At 45.2% G+C, this 19,920-nt stretch overlaps 1 protein-coding gene across 2 annotated transcripts in view; it reads left to right on the top strand.

Annotated features, from left to right (window-relative positions):
• ACO1 (aconitase 1) overlaps nucleotides 1-19,920 on the top strand; it is a 104,125-nt gene that overhangs the window by 23,196 nt on the left and 61,009 nt on the right. Inside the window, exons 2-6 of one of the 2 annotated variants that reach the window (XM_073552465.1) lie at nucleotides 15,003-15,116; nucleotides 17,784-17,952; nucleotides 18,405-18,542; nucleotides 19,066-19,126; nucleotides 19,222-19,405. In XM_073552465.1, the coding sequence (XP_073408566.1) occupies nucleotides 15,020-15,116; nucleotides 17,784-17,952; nucleotides 18,405-18,542; nucleotides 19,066-19,126; nucleotides 19,222-19,405 (649 nt within the window). In that variant the 5' untranslated portion in view covers nucleotides 15,003-15,019. Of the gene's footprint in view, nucleotides 1-15,002; nucleotides 15,117-17,783; nucleotides 17,953-18,404; nucleotides 18,543-19,056; nucleotides 19,127-19,221; nucleotides 19,406-19,920 lie in introns of both variants that reach the window. The other variant, XM_073552464.1, reaches the window with a different exon arrangement.

Genomic DNA, 19,920 nt, shown 5'->3' with positions numbered 1-19,920 from the left:
TGCCCGGCGTGCCCGCCCCTTCCTTGTAGCGCCGCCTCCTAGCGGACAGCGGCGCCTGCGATCGGCGCACCCTATCTTTAGCATAGGGTGCGCCGATCGTGCGCAGGCCGTGCGCTAGTTGCGCTTTGACCTGCGCTGCGCACTTTTGACGGTGCGCCGTGCGCGCCAAAATCCGAAAAGTTTGATTTTGGCGCGCACGGCGCACCGTCAAAAGTGCGCAGCGCAGGTCAAAGCGCAACTAGCGCACGGCCTGCGCACGATCGGCGCACCCTATGCTAAAGATAGGGTGCGCCGATCGCAGGCGCCGCTGTCCGCTAGGAGGCGGCGCTACAAGGAAGGGGCGGGCACGCCGGGCAGAGAGCCGGATCGGGGGCGGAGCTACCCCCGGCCGTGCGCGCGCTGAAAATGCGCTAGTGTGAAACCGGCCTTACCCAGTGGTTTACCGTTCAGTGTGTAATGGTGATATTGATTCCTTCTTCCCATGTGTATAACCTTACATTGATCATTGTTAAACTGCATCTGCCACCTTTCGGCCCAAGTTCCCAACTTATCCAGATCCATCTGTAGCAGAATACGATCTTCTCTTGTATTGACTGCTTTACATAGTTTTGTATCATCTGCAAAAATCGATATTTTACTGTGCAAACCTTCTACCAGATCGTTAATAAATATGTTGAAGAGAATAGGTCCCAACACCGACCCCTGCGGTACCCCACTGGTCACAGCGACCCAGTTAGAGAACATACCATTTATAACCACCCTCTGCTTTCTATCACTAAGCCAGTTACTTACCCATTTACACACATTTTCCCCCAGACCCAGCATTCTCATTTTGTGTACCAACCTATTGTGTGGCATGGTATCAAACGCTTTGGAAAAATCAAGATATACCACATCCAGTGACTCACCTTGGTCCAGTCTATAACTTACCTCTTCATAAAAACTGATTAGATTGGTTTGACAGGAGTGATTCCTCATAAACCCATGCTGATATGGCGTTAAACAGTTATTCTCATTGAGATAATCCAGAATAACATCCCTCAGAAACCCTTCAAATATTTTACCAACAGTAGAGGTTAGACTTACTGGCCTATAATTTCCAGGTTCACTTTTAGAGCCCTTTTTGAATATTGGTACCACATTTGCTATGCGCCAGTCCTGTGGAACAGACCCCCGTCGCTATAGAGTCTCTAAATATAAGAAATAATAGTTTGTCTATTACATTACTTAGTTCTCTTAGTACTCGTGGGTGTATGCCTTCCGGACCCGGAGACTTATCTATTTTAATCTTATTTAGCCGATTTGCACCTCTTTTTGGGTTAGATTGGTGACCCTTAATATAGGGTTTTCTTTGTCTCTCGGCATTTCATTTTCCACCGTGAATGCCGTGGAGAAGAAGGTGTTTAATATATTTAGCTTTTTCCTCATCATCTACAACCATACTTTCCTCACAATTTTTTAATGGGCCTACACTTTCACTTTTGATTCTTTTACTATTGATATAGATGAACAGTTTGGGATTAGTTTTACTCTCCTTAGCAATGTGCTTCTCTGTTTCCTTTTTGGCAGCTTTAATTATTTTTTTAGATAAATAATTTTTCTCCTTTATAGTTTTTTAGAGCTTCAACGGTGCCATCCTGCTTTAGTAGTTTAAATGCTTTCTTTTCACTGTTAATTGCCCTTCTTACTTCTTTGTTTAGCCACATTGGGTTTTTCCTATTTCTTGTCCTTTTATTCCCACAAGGTATAAACCGCTTACAGTGCCTATTAAGGATGTTCTTAAACATTTCCCATTTATTTTCTGCATTCTTATTTCTGAGGACATTGTCCCAGTCAACCAGATTAAGGGCATCTCTAAGCTGGTCAAACTTTGCCTTCCTAAAGTTGTGTTTTTGTGACTTCCTGACATGTCCCCCTAGCGAAAGACAAGGGAAACTGTACAATATTGTGGTCGCTATTTCCTAGATGCCCAACAACCTTCAGATTTGTTATTCTGAAAATTCTGAAATAATAATTTTTCCTCCATCTCACACACCTTCCCTACCTTATCTATCACAATAAATTCACACTTTCCCCCGGTAATCCGCTGCCTCGGAGTAACCCTTGACTCTGCCCCGTCCTTCAAACCGCACATCCAAGCCTAATTATTCTCTCTCCTCGCTACACTCCTGCTTCCCCCTCTTTCCAAATCCCTTCACTGGCTCGCAATTTCGCAGCGTATCCAGTTTAAACTACTAACACTGACCTACAAAGCCATCCATAACCTTTCTCCTCCCTATATTTCCAAACTAATCTCTCAGTATCTTCTCTCAAGTAATCTCCGGTCCTCCCAAGACCTCCTTCTCTCCTCCACGCTTATTTGCTCCTCACCCAATCACCTCGAAGACTTCTCCCGAATATCCCCCATCATCTGGAATTCTGTTCCCCAGCACGTCCTGTTAGCCACCACATTTGGATCCTTCAGACAGAAACTGAAAACCCACCTCTTCAAGAAAGCTTACAGCCTGCAATGACTACCATTGGAGCTACTGCAACCACCGACCTACTGTCTCCTTCCCCATAGTCCTGTAGAATGTAAGCCTGCAAGGGCAGGGTCCTCTTCCCTCTGTGCATCACTCTTAAAGTTCAGGTTTCAGCCTTAGGAGCACTGTACAACTATAACCTTGTAGCCGATAGTTAGATTGTTAGATTTATCCGAGTTGTGATAAATTATGGTCAATCCCTAGCTCAAGAATACCACCCTGGGATTTGAATTTGGTTTTAGAGCACATATGACAAACTCTGGTCCGCGGGCAAAACCTGGCCCGCAAGGTGAGTATATTTTGCCTGTGATTCCGGCAGGGTCCCCTACCCGGCATCACACTCTCACCCGGCATCGCACTTTCATTTTTATCGAAATCCTGCATGCCGATACAGTCAAAAGCAATGATTGAGGAGGGAGCGTCAATAGATGCTCCCTCTCCCATCATTCCCCTTCTGCGTCTCAGGTTTCAGCGCAACGGTTGCAATGATATTATTACAACGCACCCGCTGTACCAGAGGATCTGAAGAGACCAGAGCAGATGCGGTAACGGGCAAAAGGGAGTACTGTACTTTACGGATTATTAGACACACTTTTTTTTTTCTCCCAAATTTGGGGGGGAAATGGGGGTGCGTCTTATAATGCGTATATACCTTACCGGTACCGTTGCTGCTGGCTGGGACAAGGGGTTGCCTGGCGGTGCTGCTGGGCACTCTGCTGATGTTTTGTGAAAGGCCAGAGCCCCCGCAGTTCCGTGGTTTCCAGTGTGGTGGACTCCGGGGAAAATGGCTGGGGGCGGCGCATGCGCAGATGGATATCTCGGCATCAAGATCTCAGGAGGTGAGATTTCCTGTGCATGTTGCAGCACCCGCACTTACGCCATTTATGTAGTGCACACTATTTCTTAATTGCAGGCCCTGTTTGAAGACTTCCATTGAAGGAGAATAATTGAAGGAGATCTTGCCACCTCTCATGGCAGCCTCTTCAACTCATTGAAAAGTTTTTTTCTGATATCTAATCTGTCTCCTCCCATTCAGTTTCATCCCATTGCTTCTAGTCTTTCCTTGTGCAAATAAGAATAAAGATGATCCTTCTACAATGTGACAGCCCTTCAGATATTTGTAGACAGCTATTAAGTCTCTCGGTCTTCTTTTTTGCAAGTTAAACATTCCCAAATCCTGTAACCGTTCCTCGTAGGACATGGCTTGCAGACCTCTTTCTTAATAGCTCCACTACATATCGGATAAAAACACTCCATACTTGCCTCCTGATTCAGTAGCGTTCCTCCAGAGCCCATTGGAGGACAAGTGAAATATGTCACAGTTGCAGCGAAACAGTGGCCACTGATTGTGCTCTGACTGGATGCAGCCTTTACTACACACACCTCAGTCTGGTTACATTTACAGAAACCCATCCAAAAATGTTAATATGACAGTGAATGTGTGTAGTACAAAGCTCTACTTCCTTCCTTTACATGTAGAAAGATGTCCTCCCACTGGAGACCCTGATCTAATTCTAGATATACCAGTGTTGCTAAGGTAAGAGGCTGCTCACACTGCTGTACTACTGCCTACTCGGCCTATCTTTGGGTGTCTTTTTAAGTTGCTGCTTTAATATGAAGATGGGTGACTGGTGGCATGTTTTATACTATGTACAGGCAAGCTACTGATTGAGCAGAATGCTTATTCATCAAGTGCTAAAGCATAAAACAGTGATTAAAACTACAGCAAGCAACCCACTAAGTGACATCGCCATAATCGGGGTATCTGTCTCTACATTATTTTCCTCTTCGCCACGACAGCACCCACTGAGAGAGGGGATCCGCCCCAGGAACAGGAAACCTACAGAGAGATAAATGGGGCGGTCCCCCTCGCTCCCTCAGTTTGGTTTCCTGTTCCTAGGAAGGAACCCGCAGAAGAGGATACCTGGTCTGGTAGCCGCCTGCCTGCATAATATGAGCAGCAGGGGCCCCAGGACCGGAGGCAGCGTCGGGCGGAGAGGTGTATTTCCCCCCCCCCAGAGCTGGCGTAATGCAGGTGAGGCTGGAGGCGAAAGTGGTGCCAAAGCTCACTGGGGTGATGGCTATACCCCCCCTCCCCCCCCCCGAGGGGGTGGACGCATTACAAACGCCATCGGGCGTACTGAGACCGGCGCCCCCCCCCCCCCTCCCAGTGTGGCAGAAGGGCTTGTGCGGTGTGTGCTGAGCGGCGCTGCTGGGAGTCATACCTGGCAGGAGAAGGACCCCGTGCGTGGAGGGGGGCGCAGACGCGCGGTGTCGCTGGCCGCATCACTATTTGCAGTGACCCAGCGCTCCAGGAGAGGCAACCCGGAAGTGGAGGAGGACTTCCGGGTTCAGGCTGAAGGCAGAGACCGCGGGACAACGCCCGCGCATGCGCAGTAGGGGCTGAAAAAAAAAAAAAAAAAGAGGAGCAGCTATAGCAAAGGCTTTAAAAGGAAGCCACAGACACAGCGCTAGTGCGCAGTCATGTCGTCCTTAGATGACTCAGCTTCGCTCCCATTAGGTCAGCTAGTGGTATCCCCACTTGGCAGTAGACAGAGCAGTGCTACGAGGAGATCCAATAGCACCAGAAGAAGTGGCAGCTCTAGGAAGGAATCCATTGGGCCTTCCAGACAAGATGAGCCGTTAGAGAAGAAACGTAAGGAAAAGAAGTCGTCCCATGCCTCGCCTCAGCCTGGGTCCCGGACACCGCAGCCGGTAGTTGCTGACGAAATTCACGGGTGAGTGTTTTTTGGTCAGGTTAGATAATTGATAGCCTTCTCCTTCTGGTCCATACCCCTTTTAGGCTAAAAGAACAGAGAAGGCGAAACATAGTGAGTGTGCCTTATGTTCGCAGCCCCTCCCGGATGGCCACCCAAAGAGATTATGCCAATCATGTCTTGAGGAGGCCTTGCAGGAGGAATCCTCACGGAAGAAGGAGGATATCCGGGCACTAATAAGAGAGGAACTACGGGCCTTAGGCGGTTCCAGTAGTCTAGGGGGTCACTCCTCCATGAGAGAAATACGTTCACCTAAAGGAGGAGTCTCGCTGGCGTCCAGGTCGCCGTCAGATACCGGAGAACTAGATTCCGATAAGTCCCAGGAATACCTTTCCTCAGAGGACGAGGATCAGACGTGTTTCCCCACGGACAGTGTCAGTAATCTTGTGAAGTCTGTCCGAAATACCATGGGGTTGCCGGAGAGTAAGGACCCCAAGACCCCTCAGGACATTATGTTTGCGGGTATTTCTCGTAAAAAGGTCCGAGCATTCCCAGTGGTCCCAGCTATAAAGGTCCTAGTTAAGAGGGAATGGGAGAAACAAGGCCAAAGGACCTTCCTCCCCTTAACGTCAAAGCGTAAGTATCCCTTTGACGATGAGGAGTTAACGGCCTGGTCGAGAGCCCCCAAGGTGGATGCGGCAGTGGCCTCTACCTCCCGTAGATCCTCCTTGCCGGTGGAGGATTCGGGAACTTTGGCTGATTCTTCGGATCGTAAGACCGATACATTCCTCAAAAGATCTTGGGAAGCTTGTACGGCAGCCTTTAAGCCCGCAATAGCAGCCACATGTAAGGCAAGATCTATGTTGGTGTGGCTGAACGACTTGGAGGACAATATTAAAAGTGGAGTAGCCAGGAGTAGGCTTCTTTCCTCTATGCCCCTCATTAAGGGAGCAGCGGCCTTCCTCTCCGACTCCTCTGCGGATTCTCTCCGGTTGTCGGCTAGAGCCGCGGGACTGACCAATGCAGGCAGGCGAGCCTTATGGTTGAAGGGGTGGAAAGGAGACACACAAACAAAAACTAGATTGTGTGCTATACCCTGCCAGGGTAAGTACCTGTTTGGTACAGAACTGGATGAAATTTTGACAAAAGCGGGGGAGAGGAAAAAGGGGTTCCCTAACCCGTATGTTCCGTTCAACAGGAGGGCCTACAGGAAGCCGCCGTTCGGAAAAAGACTTTAGACCCCAGGATCGCTGGGGAAATAAGGACCCCAAGCAAAGAGGCAACCTATTCGGGAAACGTCCCTTCAGAGGAGACAGATCCCGATAAAACCGTTATACCGGTAGGTGGCAGGCTATTAAGATTCAGCCGCCAATGGATGAAGGTGACATCAAACCCGTGGGCCCTAAGTATTGTATCATCAGGCCTAAAATTAGAATTCGTTCGGTATCCACCGAACTCCTTCTTATTGACTTCTATGAAGTCCCGTTCTCAGCAGGAAGCACTGGAGATGGAGATTGCGGTACTGCTATCTAAACAGGTTCTAGTGGAGGTCCCAGACGACGAAACAGGGATGGGCTTTTATTCTCCTCTATTCTTGGTCCCGAAACCAGATGGCTCTTACAGGACTATAATAAATTTAAAAAAACTTAATACCTTCCTAAGACTGAGGTCGTTTAAAATGGAGTCGATTAAGTCTGCAATAAAGCTTTTGTTTCCCAGGTGTTATATGGCGGTCTTGGACCTAAAGGACGCCTACTACCATCTCCCCATATATCAAGGGCACCAAAGGTTCCTGCGGGTAGCAGTCTGGTTCAGAGGTCGGATTCAGCATTTCCAGTTTGCGGCAATGCCATTCGGGCTATCCATGGCTCCTCGGGTATTTACCAAATTAATGCTGGAAGTAATGTCATATGTAAGGCTGAATGACACCCTAGTTGTCCCTTATTTAGACGACCTACTCATAGTGGGGAATTCTGTTTCACAGTGTGAAGCAAGAATAGCTAGAATTATCTCATCCCTACAAACACTGGGTTGGCTAATTAACTGGGAGAAATCCAGACTAGAGCCTGTGACCTGTCAAAGGTTTTTGGGCCTGCAAGTAGACTCCGTAACTGAGGAGTGCTTTCTGCCAAACGCCAAAGTAATGGCCATAATCGACAAAGTACAGAATGCTACAGGAAGACCCGTAATATCATTGAGACAGGGCATGTCCTTGCTGGGGTCACTAATATCATGCATTCCAGCGGTGCAATGGGCTCAGTTCCACTCTAGAGAACTACAGTGGGCTATTCTGCAGGAGATAGATAGACTGCAGGGGCGGCTGGAAGGGAAGATATCCCTATCGCCCGAGGTGGTTGAATCCCTAAAATGGTGGTTAATTCCTTCCAATCTATCGAAGGGAGTACAGTGGTGGGTGACTCCCTCCAAGATACTCACCACAGATGCCAGCCCCTTAGGTTGGGGAGCCCACCTAGAGGAGCACATGGTACAAGGCTGGTGGCGGGAGAATGAAATAGAGGCCTCCTCTAATGTAAAGGAGCTAACAGCGATTTTTTTATGCGATATCTCGCTTCCTCCCGCAGTTAAGAGGCGCCCACGTAAGGATCCAGACAGACAATACCACCGCAGTGGCCTATATAAACCGGCAAGGAGGCACGCGGTCAATGCCACTGATGTCTATCGCAGGAAAGATTCTGGAGATGGCCGAGGTCCATCTTCTCTCCTTGTCAGCGCTCCATATAAGAGGAGTGGACAACTCCCGAGCAGACTATCTCAGTCGCCAGGCCCTATACCAGGGAGAGTGGGTCCTCAGCAGAGACGTCTTCGAAATGATAACGTCAGAATGGGGCAGACCGGAGATAGACCTTTTCGCAACCAGAGCCAACAGACGCGTAAAAAGGTTTGCTTCTCTCTACAGGTCGGACAACCCAGATATTCTAGATGCCCTCCAAGCACCCTGGACATTCCAACTAGCCTATGCCTTTCCTCCGATGGTGCTACTACCAACAGTAGTCAGGAAAATAAGACAGGAGAGGGCGAGGGTCATCTGGATAGCCCCGTTTTGGCCAAAAAGACCGTGGTTTTCATGGCTGAGAGCCATGTCGGTAACCGACCCGTGGATCCTGCCGCTGCACCAGAATCTTCTCTCGCAGGGACCCTGCTACCATCCACAGGCCAAAGCCCTGCACCTAGCGGCCTGGAATTTGAAAGGGAGCTACTGAGGCAGAAGGGTTTCTCAAGGAACCTAATCAATACCCTGCTACAAAGCAGGAAGGAGTCCACGACAAAGATATATGCTAAGGTGTGGAGGAAGTTCCTGGCCTTTCACCCAACAAAACTAGCTGGTGAAGTACCCATTACGGCCATTCTAGAGTTTCTACAAAGAGGCCGAGAACTTAGACTCTCAGTAAGCACTCTTAAGGTCCACGTGTCAGCCCTAGGAGCCCTGTTTAACTATAACGTGGCAGCAAATAGATGGGTGACTCGGTTTACCTCGGCCTGTCAACGAGCAGAACCGGTGCATGTGCCTCGACTTCCAGCGTGGAACCTTACTCTGGTTTTGGATGCCTTCACTCAGGCACCATTTGAGCCCATAAGCTCAGCATCAGTAAAGTGCCTCTCATTGAAAACGGCTATGCTGGTGGCCTTAGTATCGGCCAGGAGAGTGAGTGATCTTCATGCTCTGTCAGTAGACCCACCGTTCCTGTTAACAACACGAGACAGTCTCATTTTAAAGACGGACCCGTCCTACCTGCCCAAACGGGCAACTAAATTTCATAGGTCTCAAGAGATATGCCTACCTTCATTCTATGAGAACCCGTCAACACAGGACGAGGAGAAATATCACACCTTAGATGTGAAAAGAGCTGTGCTAGCCTACCTTGATAGGACCAGTCCCTGGAGGCAGAGTAGGTCTCTGTTTGTCTCATTCCAGGGCAGCAGGAAGGGGTCTGCAGTTACATCAGGCACGATATCCAGATGGATTAGAGATGCGATCACAATGGCGTATCTGACAAAAGGAGAAGACCCTCCACTGGGGATTAAGGCGCACTCTACTAGAGCCATATCATCCTCCTGGGCCGAGAGGGCGAACGTCCCAATTGAACAAATATGTAAGGCTGCAACCTGGTCTTCTCCATCTACCTTTTATAGTCACTATAGACTAGATTTGTCCTCTACCGAGGATCTAACTTTTGGTAGATCAGTCCTTAACACGGTGTGCCCGCCCTAGTGATTATCTCTGAAAATCTCTCAGTGGGTGCTGTCGTGGCGAAGAGGAAAAACCGGATTACTTACCGGTAATACTCTTTTGTAGAGTCCACGACAGCACCCGCTCACTTCCCTCCCGTAAGAATTTTTTCACACATGGGTCTCCTTGGTGGTGGAGATTATAATTTAAGTTGGATATGTGATTAAACTTAGTAAGCTTAAAACTGCATAGGGGTAAGATATATGAATCGCCCAAGCAAAATGACTAAAACATGTATGGCGGTTCCTCCGTTGTTCTCGGTAATACAAACTGAGGGAGCGAGGGGGACCGCCCCATTTATCTCTCTGTAGGTTTCCTGTTCCTGGGGCGGATCCCCTCTCTCAGTGGGTGCTGTCGTGGACTCTACAAAAGAGTATTACCGGTAAGTAATCCGGTTTTTGCTCTCAGATTAGGTTGCAAACGCCTCCATATAATACAGGGTGGGCCATTTATATGGATACACCTAAATAAAATGGTAATGCTTGGTGATATAAACTTCCTGTTTGTGTCACATTAGTATATGGGAGGGGGGAATCTTTTCAATATGGGTGGTGGCCATTTTGAAGTCAGCCATTCTGGATCCAACTTTATTTTTCAATGGGAAGAGGGTCATGTGACGCATCAAACTTATTGAGAATTTCACAAGAAAAGCAATGGTGTGCTTGGTTTTAATATAACTTTATAACTTTATTCTTTCATGCGTTATTTACAAGTTTGACCACTTATAAAATGTGTTCAAAGTACTGCCCATTGTTTTGGATTGTCAATGCTACCCTCTTCTCCCACTCTTGACACACTGATGGCAACACCGCAGAAGAAATGCTAGCACAGGCTTCCAGTATCCGTTCTTTCAGATGCTGCACATCTCGTATCTTCACAGCATAGACAATTGCCTTCAGATGACCCCAAAGATAAAAGTCTAGGGGGGTCAGATCGGGAGACCTTGGTGGCCATTCAGCTGGCCCACAACGATCAATCCACTTTCCAGGAAACTGATCATGTAGGAATGCTCGGACCTGACACCCATAATTGATGGTATGGTGTGGTATATGGGGTACAAAGATAGCGGGGCCATTCTTCATCAATGGAAACCTCCATGCCATTGAATATCTGAAATTGCTACATGATGTGTTGCCCTCTTTATGCACCGAAGATGGCACATTCCCTGAGTTTTTCCAGCAAGATGGTGCACCACCACATTATGGGTGTCAGGTCCGAGCATTCCTACAAGGAATCTGCCCCCCTTAGAATAGCATTTCTTCTGCGGTTTTTCTGAGTCGCCCTAGCGGGAAAAGTCCCATCTATATACAGCTCTGTATATAGACCCCTATGGTATATTTGTCACAGTTCATACTGATTCATATATGGACTCTACTTATTCCAGGGATGTGATTGTGTTGTTTCATATTGTTTTTAAATGTTTTTAATCATCTTACGTGTTTTTTTTTTGTCTATCCTTAAAGGGAATCTGTCACCTTTTTTTTGCCCTATCAGCTGCCGGCATTGACATCAGGGGCTTATCTACAGCATTCTGTAATGCTGTAGATAAGCCCCTGATGTCAATGCCGGCAGCTGATAGGGCAAAAAAAAGGTGACAATCAGCTGCCGGCATTGACATCAGGGGCTTATCTACAGCATTCTGTAATGCTGTAGATAAGCCCCCGATGTAACCTGAAAGATAAGAAAAACACGTTAGATTATACTCACCGGAGGGGGCGGTCCGATCCGATGGGTGTCGTGCTCCGGCGCCTCCCATCTTCATATGATGACGTCCTCGTTTTCCCGTCCTGTAGTGGACCCGGCGCAGGTGCACTGCTCTGCCCTGTTGAGGGCAGAGCAGAATATTGTAGTGCGCAGGCGTCAGACCTCTCCCGATGCCTGCGCACAGCAGGATTCTGTTCTGCCCTGCATTGCAGAGCATTGCGCCTGCGCCGGAGCTACCACAGGAAGGGAAGAAGAGGACGGCATCGTATGAAGATGGGAGGAGCCAGACCGGAACGGACCGCCCCCTCCGGTGAGTATAATCTAACGTGTTTTTCGTAACTTTCAGGTTACATCGGGGGCTTATCTAGAGCATTACAGAATGCTGTAGATAAGCCCCTGATGTCAATGCCGGCAGCTGATAGGCAAAAAAAAAAGGTGACAGATTCCCTTTAATAAAGTATTTTGATATTTTTCTAATTCAGGAGTGCGCTATGTTCATGTATTGACTTTTTTTCTCCCCTTTTTTGATTCAAACAGAGGCTGGACAGACATCTGTCTGGGATGATTTAGTGAATCCTGCTTTGAGCAGGGGGTTGGACCAAATGACCCAGGAGGTCCCTTCCAACTCTACCATTCTATAGAAGACCGAGAAGTAACTGCACACCTCAAGGCATTTGGAGATGCTTCAAATAGGATGTGTCAGTCTTCATATCAACTGATTACACCACTGTAACTACAGTATTACATTTGTTTCGGTTGAAGACCCTTCATTAGATGTATAGACTACTTTGAATGCATATAGGTGAAGGGACTCCAGGCTGTGGGGTTGGATTCCCCCAAACCGGGACAACCGGCATTCAGCTGTATCAAGGGCCACGGTGTGTCTCAGCCTCTTTGAGAAGATCTTTCACTTTCTGCTTGTCTAAATAGTTCTTGAATAATTGCAATGATGTATATAAAACATGGTTTGTGCTCTGGGCAAAGTGTTTTTTCCTTGCTTTGTTTTTTTTTTTTTCTTTTTTTTGTCTCCTGCTCTAGTTGCACTCCCTTTACAACAAAGCATTCCTCTGAAGAATAGAAAATTGCTTCCTTGAACTTTGTCCTCGTTCTTAGAAATTTGAAATGGAGCAACTAATAGTTTTGCTGAGCAAACAGTTTTCTTGTTTACTCTGTATTCCTGAACTAGGACTTATTGCATATGTACTATAATTTAACAAGTAGTCACCTTTCCCTTTTATACATAAAGTGCTGTGCAAACATTTTAGGCAGGGATAGGTAAAATGCTGCACCGTAACAATGATTTTAAACATGCAAGTGTTACTGGTTTTACTCTCCATTAACCAAATGCAAAGTGACTTGACTACCCTTTTTGCCTTCAAAAAAGTATCAATTCTTCTTGGTACGTGGCACAAAATTTTTTGAAGTAGCACCTGACAGGGAGGTTGTTCTGAACAACACAGGAGCAGAGTCATAAGCACATAAACGGCAATCCGCAAAAAACCCGGCATGTGTAAAAGCAGCCTTAAAGATAGTATCTCTTGCTATTCAACAGGGGCCATAAACACGGTCAGATGCCCCTGTGATAAACTTTTTGTTGGTCGCACTTCTGTCCAAAAGAACCCAAGAGGCGGGGACTATTTGAAAAACATGCAAAATTGAATCCAAGTGGATCTTCACATCAGTTTGGTCCCAGATGCCATAACCTTGAGAAAGAGGGACGGGTCCCTCGAAACGCGTCGAGCTTGGCCCTTGTTCATGTCCGTTATTACGGGCAGGTGACATCACCGCTAACCGTGCCCCCGCTCGCTACGCTACTCCACGGCGGCGCCTTCGGCCGAGGCTGACCGCCAGATCTTACAGACACGGGCACAGGAATAATTCTCTGAGAATGGGAGGACGCTCCCTAACTTTAAAACATTTTTAAAGACTGCATCTCTGGAACCCCTGGATAACTACAACTTTCGGGCACATACAAGTGCCATTCCCGGACTATACGTCGTTTTAGTGACTGTAGGGCAGCAGTCACATCGCTATTTGCTTATTGCTATTTCTTACTAGTGCAGCAACCCAGTTTGGTTTTCACGTGTTCTTTGTAATTTAGGCGGAATTGCACACTCCATCTGCCAGGGTTCCAGCTGCTTTTACCATAAATATAAGAAGGTTAGCGCTAGTGTGGTGGTTTTTTGTTTTTTTGGTTTTTTTTTTCCAATTCTTGTTTGAGGTATTTTCATCCATTCCTCCTTGGAAACTTCTTCCAGTTTTGTGAGATTCCTGGGTCGTCTTGCATTCAATTCTATTTTGAGGTCTAGGCACAGATTTTCAATGATCAGATCAGCCAGATCAGGGGACTGTTCGGGCCATTGTAAAACCTTCTGTTGCGCATTTACAGATAGTTTATTCTGGATTTTGACGTGTGTTTAGGATAATCCATTTATAGACGCCATCCTCTTTTCAACTTCAGCTTTTTTTTGTGTTTGCATCAAGAATTTTGTTAAATTTAATTGCATCTATTCTTCCTTCTACCTGTGAAATGTTTCACGTGCTATTGGCTGCACTACAACCTGAAAGCATAATTGATTCACCCCCATGCTTAATGGTTGGTGAGATGTTATTTTCCTGAAATTCAGTGTCTTTTTTTCTCCATACATACCTTTTTGATCATTGTGGCCAAAAAGTTCTGTTTTAATGTCATTGATCCACAGGACTTGTTTCCAAAATGTATCAGGCTTGTGTAGATGTTCTTTTGCATACTTCTGATGCTGAATTCTATGGTAAGGACACAGGAGAAGTTTTCTTCTGATGACTCTGCCATGAAGGCCATATTTGTGCAGGTGTTTCTGAACAGTAGAACAATGTACCACAACTCGATAATATGATAAATCTCTTTGAAGGTCTTTTGCAGTCAAGCAGGGGTTTTGGATTTGCCTCTCTAGCAAGGCTGAAAAAGTCATCCTGCTCAGTCAACCAAGTAAATGATTTATTTCTTCTCCTGTCACACACTTCTTGTCTCATGGAGGTACATGATCCTTATTATACTGCTCCTGTTAGTTGAGACACAGGTCAAGTCTCAGGTGCTGTGTTTTTTCAGACTGCAGCCGATTCTGACACCTGACTAGGATGGGCTCTTGCTTGAACTATGTGACAATGGCCATTTTATTACTTTCTTGGAAAACCTCTTGAAATTGTTTTAGAATGGCACGATGTAATTAATGTGTCATTTCCCATGCTGTGTTTTATTGCTATTTCCCTGTTGTACCAGTTGTCTGGAGCTGGTCTTAGCTAATGTATTGTTTAGGAATATAAACAATGAATATACTTGTGCTTTATAATGAAATTAATGTTTTGGGTTAGCCTTATCCAAAGACGGTAGAGTGCAGAAAATTAAACATTCTGATGTTCGGCTTGGCAGCTTTAATGAGTACTTCATGTGTGGTCTATGAATGGGATCTGCTCTGCAGTAAGGTTTCCTCATAAGTTGGAGTAAATTACAAGGGTTTTTCCATGATGGGAAAGTTCATTTCTTTGTTAGATCTCAGATATAAGCGTAATAAATGTACAATTGTATTTTTATTTTTATTTTTTTTTTTTTTTAAAGAATCTATTTTATAATAAATGAATATTTGTGGGGCAGGCAAAACCATTAATATTAAACCCATCTCCTCAGCCAAGCTACATTCATCATTGCCTTTACACCTGCCGGTTTGTATAATTGCTATGTTAGGTAACCAAGTAAGGCTAAACATGGCTTATTTGCAGATTAAAAAGTTAATGATAAATCAATCTAATAAATTGCCATTTATCTATCCTCAGGTCTGTTTGAAAGAAGAATGAGTAACCCCTTTCAGCACTTGGTGGAACCGCTCAACCCTGCGGAGCCCGACAAAAAATTTTATAATCTCCGAAAGTTGAATGATGCAAGATATGGTATGTTCTAACTTCTATAAATACAGGTCAATCATGGAGGTACAAATGAATTTCACACTAGTAGTTAAGAATAGGGATGAGAGAATCCCTGAAAGTAAATGGGGGCCCAAACATTTGTGCTGTAAAATGGTTGCAGTAAATACTAGGGGGCTGCAAAAGGAAGAAAAATAGGGGTAAAAGCACGACATTTGCCCTGCAAATGTGGATAGGAAAATTACTTAAAATAACATAGAATAAAACATAATAATCTTGAGCCAGAAGGTGGAGGTCAAAGTGGAGGAGTCGAGCAGTGCATTCCATGTGTAGTTTACTGTACTTCTTAAATGAGAAAAACGAAGTGTGTTTACCCTTATTTTTAATAACCAGCCAAGAGAAAGCAGACAGCTGTAAGCTGGCCTTATTATTCTGGGAAGGGGCCAATATCCATGGACTTTCCCAGCCTATTAAGATAAGCCTCAGGCTGTCTGCTTTGCCATTGCTGGTTATTAACAATGGGGGTATCCCAAAAAAAATGATGTAGGCCCCCTCCTATTTTTAATAACAAGCTAATGCGAAGGCGACAGCTGGGAGCTGATATTAAGACTGGGATGGGCCATGGATATTTTCCCCTTCTCAGCCTAATAAGATCAGTCCTCGGCCTCCCCAGAATTGGGGCATCTATTTGATGTGACAATTCTGCCGCTTAGCCTCTGCTCTTCCCATTTTACTCTTTTACAGTGGCTATTGGGCTAATAGATTTTGGGGTTAGTGTCAGCTGGCATCAAGCCCAGGGGTTGATACTGCGTGCATGGACACACACACACACACAATCGGGGAGAGCTGAAGCTAAGCACCAAAATTGGTGCATCTAATAGATGTGCCATTTCTGAGATAGCTGAAGGCTTGTCTTGTTAGTCTGGGAAGGGTCCAATATCCATGGACCTTCCCAGCCTATTAATATCAGCCCTGAGCTGTCTACTTTGCCTTAGTTGGTTATTTTTATTTTTTATTTTTATTTTTTTTAAGAAGGGACTCCACAGTTTGGTTTGTTTTTTCGGGTACCTCCTTTTTTAAGCAGTAAAGACAAAGCAAATAGCTGAGGGTTTATATTAATAGGCATGGCTCTCTGACTGAGCACTCCACCCCTCAGCCTCTGGTGATTTTAATTCCAACAGAATCCTACCTTCCCATTTAAATGTATACTATCAGCCCATGAGAAGAATCATATTAGGATAGGTTCCAGCAACGGGAATCTCCTTATCGTGGCTGCTGGGTACACATGAATTGGCCGCTTTATTTGCAAAGTGTTCTCAATTTTTCCTACTTTCTAGAACAGTAATGCAAATCAGATTTCATATTTGCATGCTATAGCGCTACACAGTGCTACTTTGTTAGTTATATATGGCTATATCTACTCTTAGTAAACACCTGTTCACCTGATTTCTGTTTGGAAGTGATGTCAGTCTTTTGATATTTGTTTTATTAGGCATTAACTTATGTTTGTCTAGCCAGCGTGACTATAAATTATCAGGGGCTTACAGCAACAGAACGTGGTAATGTACATCAATAAGAGTTGCATATCCTAAAAGGGCTGCCCAAGCCCTATTTCAGGATACCATTAGTAGGGTATGCAAAAATTACCTGACAGATTTCGTTTAACTGCTCTAGCACCCACCTACTTAATAAAATGCATAAGATGAGGGGAACATGCGAGTCAGCACTTATGATTGTACAAACCTTATTTGGTGTTTTTGAATTTAAAGATTAAATCCGGGACCTAAAAAAAAGTGCCTAAGCATGAACAGACAGGTAGTTTGCTACCTACCTGCATGTTGTGTCCGATGCTATTTTCTACTGGCACAGAGCGGTTACAGACGTCTACTGATGTCAGGTCAGCAGAGCGGCGTTTTATTTTCCTGTTAACGGCACTACTGGTGTCATGCTGATTGTGAGCCGGCTCTCCACTGCCTATTCGGGGAATCTGGCTATCAATCTGCATGTTGCCAATTGTCCTGCCCTGTCAACAAGAAGAGAAATCTGCTGGTCTGGTGACAGGGAGTAGCTGAATCTCCAGCAGACCAGTGCTGGGTACAACAGGCAGGTATTTGCCTCTGTTAGCATCTACATGCCTGTTGGTGCTTGGACACATTTTTGTTTTTAAGTCCTGGATATCCCCTTTACATCTTTCTTTCTTTCTTTCTTTCTTTCTTTCTTTCTTTCTTTTTTCTTTTTTTTTTTTTTTTTTTTATTGGGCTTAACCAAGAAAATTTACTTCCTTACAACACTGGAAAGGTTTTTGTTAGTAACAAATATTTTTTCTATTGACCAGTCAAGAATCCGTCTTATAATCTTAAAGGTATCCTGTCAATAGGATTGTGCTGAGGAACCCACAGACAGTGTCAGGTCGGCGCCGTTATACTGATGACACAATAAATGATACCTGGTGATGAAATTCGTCTTATGGTTGTTGTTTAATCTTTATTTTCAGTTAATGGGATTCTCGTGCTCAGGGGAGCCTGTGTGTGGGGTCTTCATGTGGTGCTCTGTAGGTTCCTGAGCACAATCCTGCTCACAGGTTCCCTTTACATTCAGTATATGTCACTGAATTCTCTCGCTCAGCCGCGAGCATCTGATTCCTGTTTGCATTGTCTTTTGAATCTGTGATGGTCACACCCTATTTCTTTCCAGCCCGCTTGCCCTTCTCCATAAGAGTCCTCCTGGAGTCGGCCATCAGGAACTGTGATGGATTTCTGGTAAAAAGAACAGATGTTGATGGTATCCTGAACTGGAAAGTCACTCAGTATGAGAATGTAGAAGTCCCGTTCCGTCCAGCAAGAGTTATTCTGCAGGATTTCACGTAATTGCCCTGTTTTTCTACTACTGCTGATCTGTCTGTGATGTTTACTGCGTTTTGATGTGTGTAATGCAATGAATGGGGGTCTGTGCACTCATACCACCACCTATCAAAACTCTACATATATTGCTGTACAAACAGGAGCTGCTGGAAGTGATAAAGGTATTGACTTCTTTTTGTCTGTCTTACACTAAACCCTAATGTGGATGATCTGGAATGAGAAGGTAGTGGCCAATGGTTCGGGCAGGTTCTTGTACGGTGTTGGAGGCATTGGAGCATGTGGTCACAAAGAAGGGCTGTGATGTCACTATTGACAACAAATCAGCAATTTGGTTAAAGTAAGGATTTTGCTGCCCCAAAAAGTGCACTCCCTATCGGTGACATTCACCATTTATTTCTGCGTTTGAGACCTAATTATTCTTCCTCAGTGTCTTATACGTTCGTTTTGTTTTCAGAGGTGTCCCTGCAGTGGTGGATTTTGCAGCAATGCGAGATGCAGTAAAGCGATTGGGAGGAAATCCAGAAAAAATCAACCCTGTGTGCCCGGCAGACTTGGTGATTGACCATTCCATTCAAGTTGATTTCAACAGAAGGTGAGACGGTTCCTGAGCAGTCCATCTTGTACAGCTTTGCCACAGTCTTCTGCATGGTCCAAGTGCATGGCTCATTCTATGTCTGATTTATCTCCACCCTCACATTTGCTGGACATATGCAGGGAAGTCTTTTTATTTATCGCTTTGGAAATTCCACTCCATCACGCACACAATTTGCATGAAAGTAAATGCACCAATATCTGAGACTGGTTAAAGGGTTGTCTAGAACTTTAAAAAGGATCTGCTTTTATTTTTCCAGAAACTGCAACCTTGGGTCTGGCATTGCAGCTCACCCTCTTTGACGTGAATGCAATACAAGATATCCCAAGGACAACAGTAGTACCGTTTTTGGTAAAATAGTCCATTTACAAAAAAATCAAGAGTCCCTTAATTTGTGCATGGCACTCTGCACAGCTTCAAACGTCACTTTCTGCACACCTAGCCAAAATGATTTCAGAAGAATGAATGTGGCCTTTATCTGCGCATCTCCTCCTTCTTATGTCATATGTTTTAGGGAAGATAGCTTACAAAAGAATCAGGAATTGGAGTTTGAAAGGAACAGAGAACGTTTTGAGTTTCTAAAAGTGAGTATGCAAGAACGGAATGGGATTTCTAGTGTCATAAGATGGGATTTGCCATATCATTGTTATTGACGTGGTTCGGTTAATTCTACTTCCAGTGGGGCTCTCAGGCCTTTCAGAATATGCGAATCATTCCACCAGGCTCTGGCATCATTCACCAGGTCAACCTGGAATACCTGGCTAGAGTAGTCTTTGATCAAGATGGCCTCTACTATCCTGATAGTCTTGTTGGGACAGACTCGCACACCACAATGATCGATGGTCTTGGTGTTCTAGGTTGGGGTAAGTTTAAACCCTTGATTACAGAAGTGTTGCTTTAAGTTAATTGTAAGAGGGTTCATAGACTCGACTTCCTTGCTACAGGACTAGTGCAAGATGCAGTATGAACTGTGAAGGCATCTTCTAAAGAGGGTCTCCTACTATGCGCTAGGATGTTCCATAAATACACTGCTCAAAAAAATAAAGAACACTAAAATACCACATCCTAGATATCTCTGAATGAAATATTCCTGTTGCAAATTTTTATTTATTGCATAGTGGAATGTGTTCCGAACAATAAAACATAATAATTATCAATGAAAATGGGTATCCCATGGAGGACTGGATTTGGAATGATACTCAAAATCAAAGTGGAAAATCAAATTACAGGCTGATCCAACTTCAGTGGAAATGCCTCATGACAAGGAAAAGATGCTCAGTATTGTGTGTGGCCTCCACATGCCTGTCTGACCTCACTACTGTACAGTGCCTGGTCATGCTCCTGATGAGGCGGCAGATGGTCTCCTGAGGGATCTCCT

This window comes from Dendrobates tinctorius, unplaced genomic scaffold, assembly GCF_039654945.1.
Source record: "Dendrobates tinctorius isolate UK_male_01 unplaced genomic scaffold, ASM3965494v1 ptg000191l, whole genome shotgun sequence".
NCBI classification, from domain to species: domain Eukaryota; kingdom Metazoa; phylum Chordata; class Amphibia; order Anura; family Dendrobatidae; genus Dendrobates; species Dendrobates tinctorius.
This window is presented reverse-complemented; position numbering and strand designations above follow the sequence as displayed.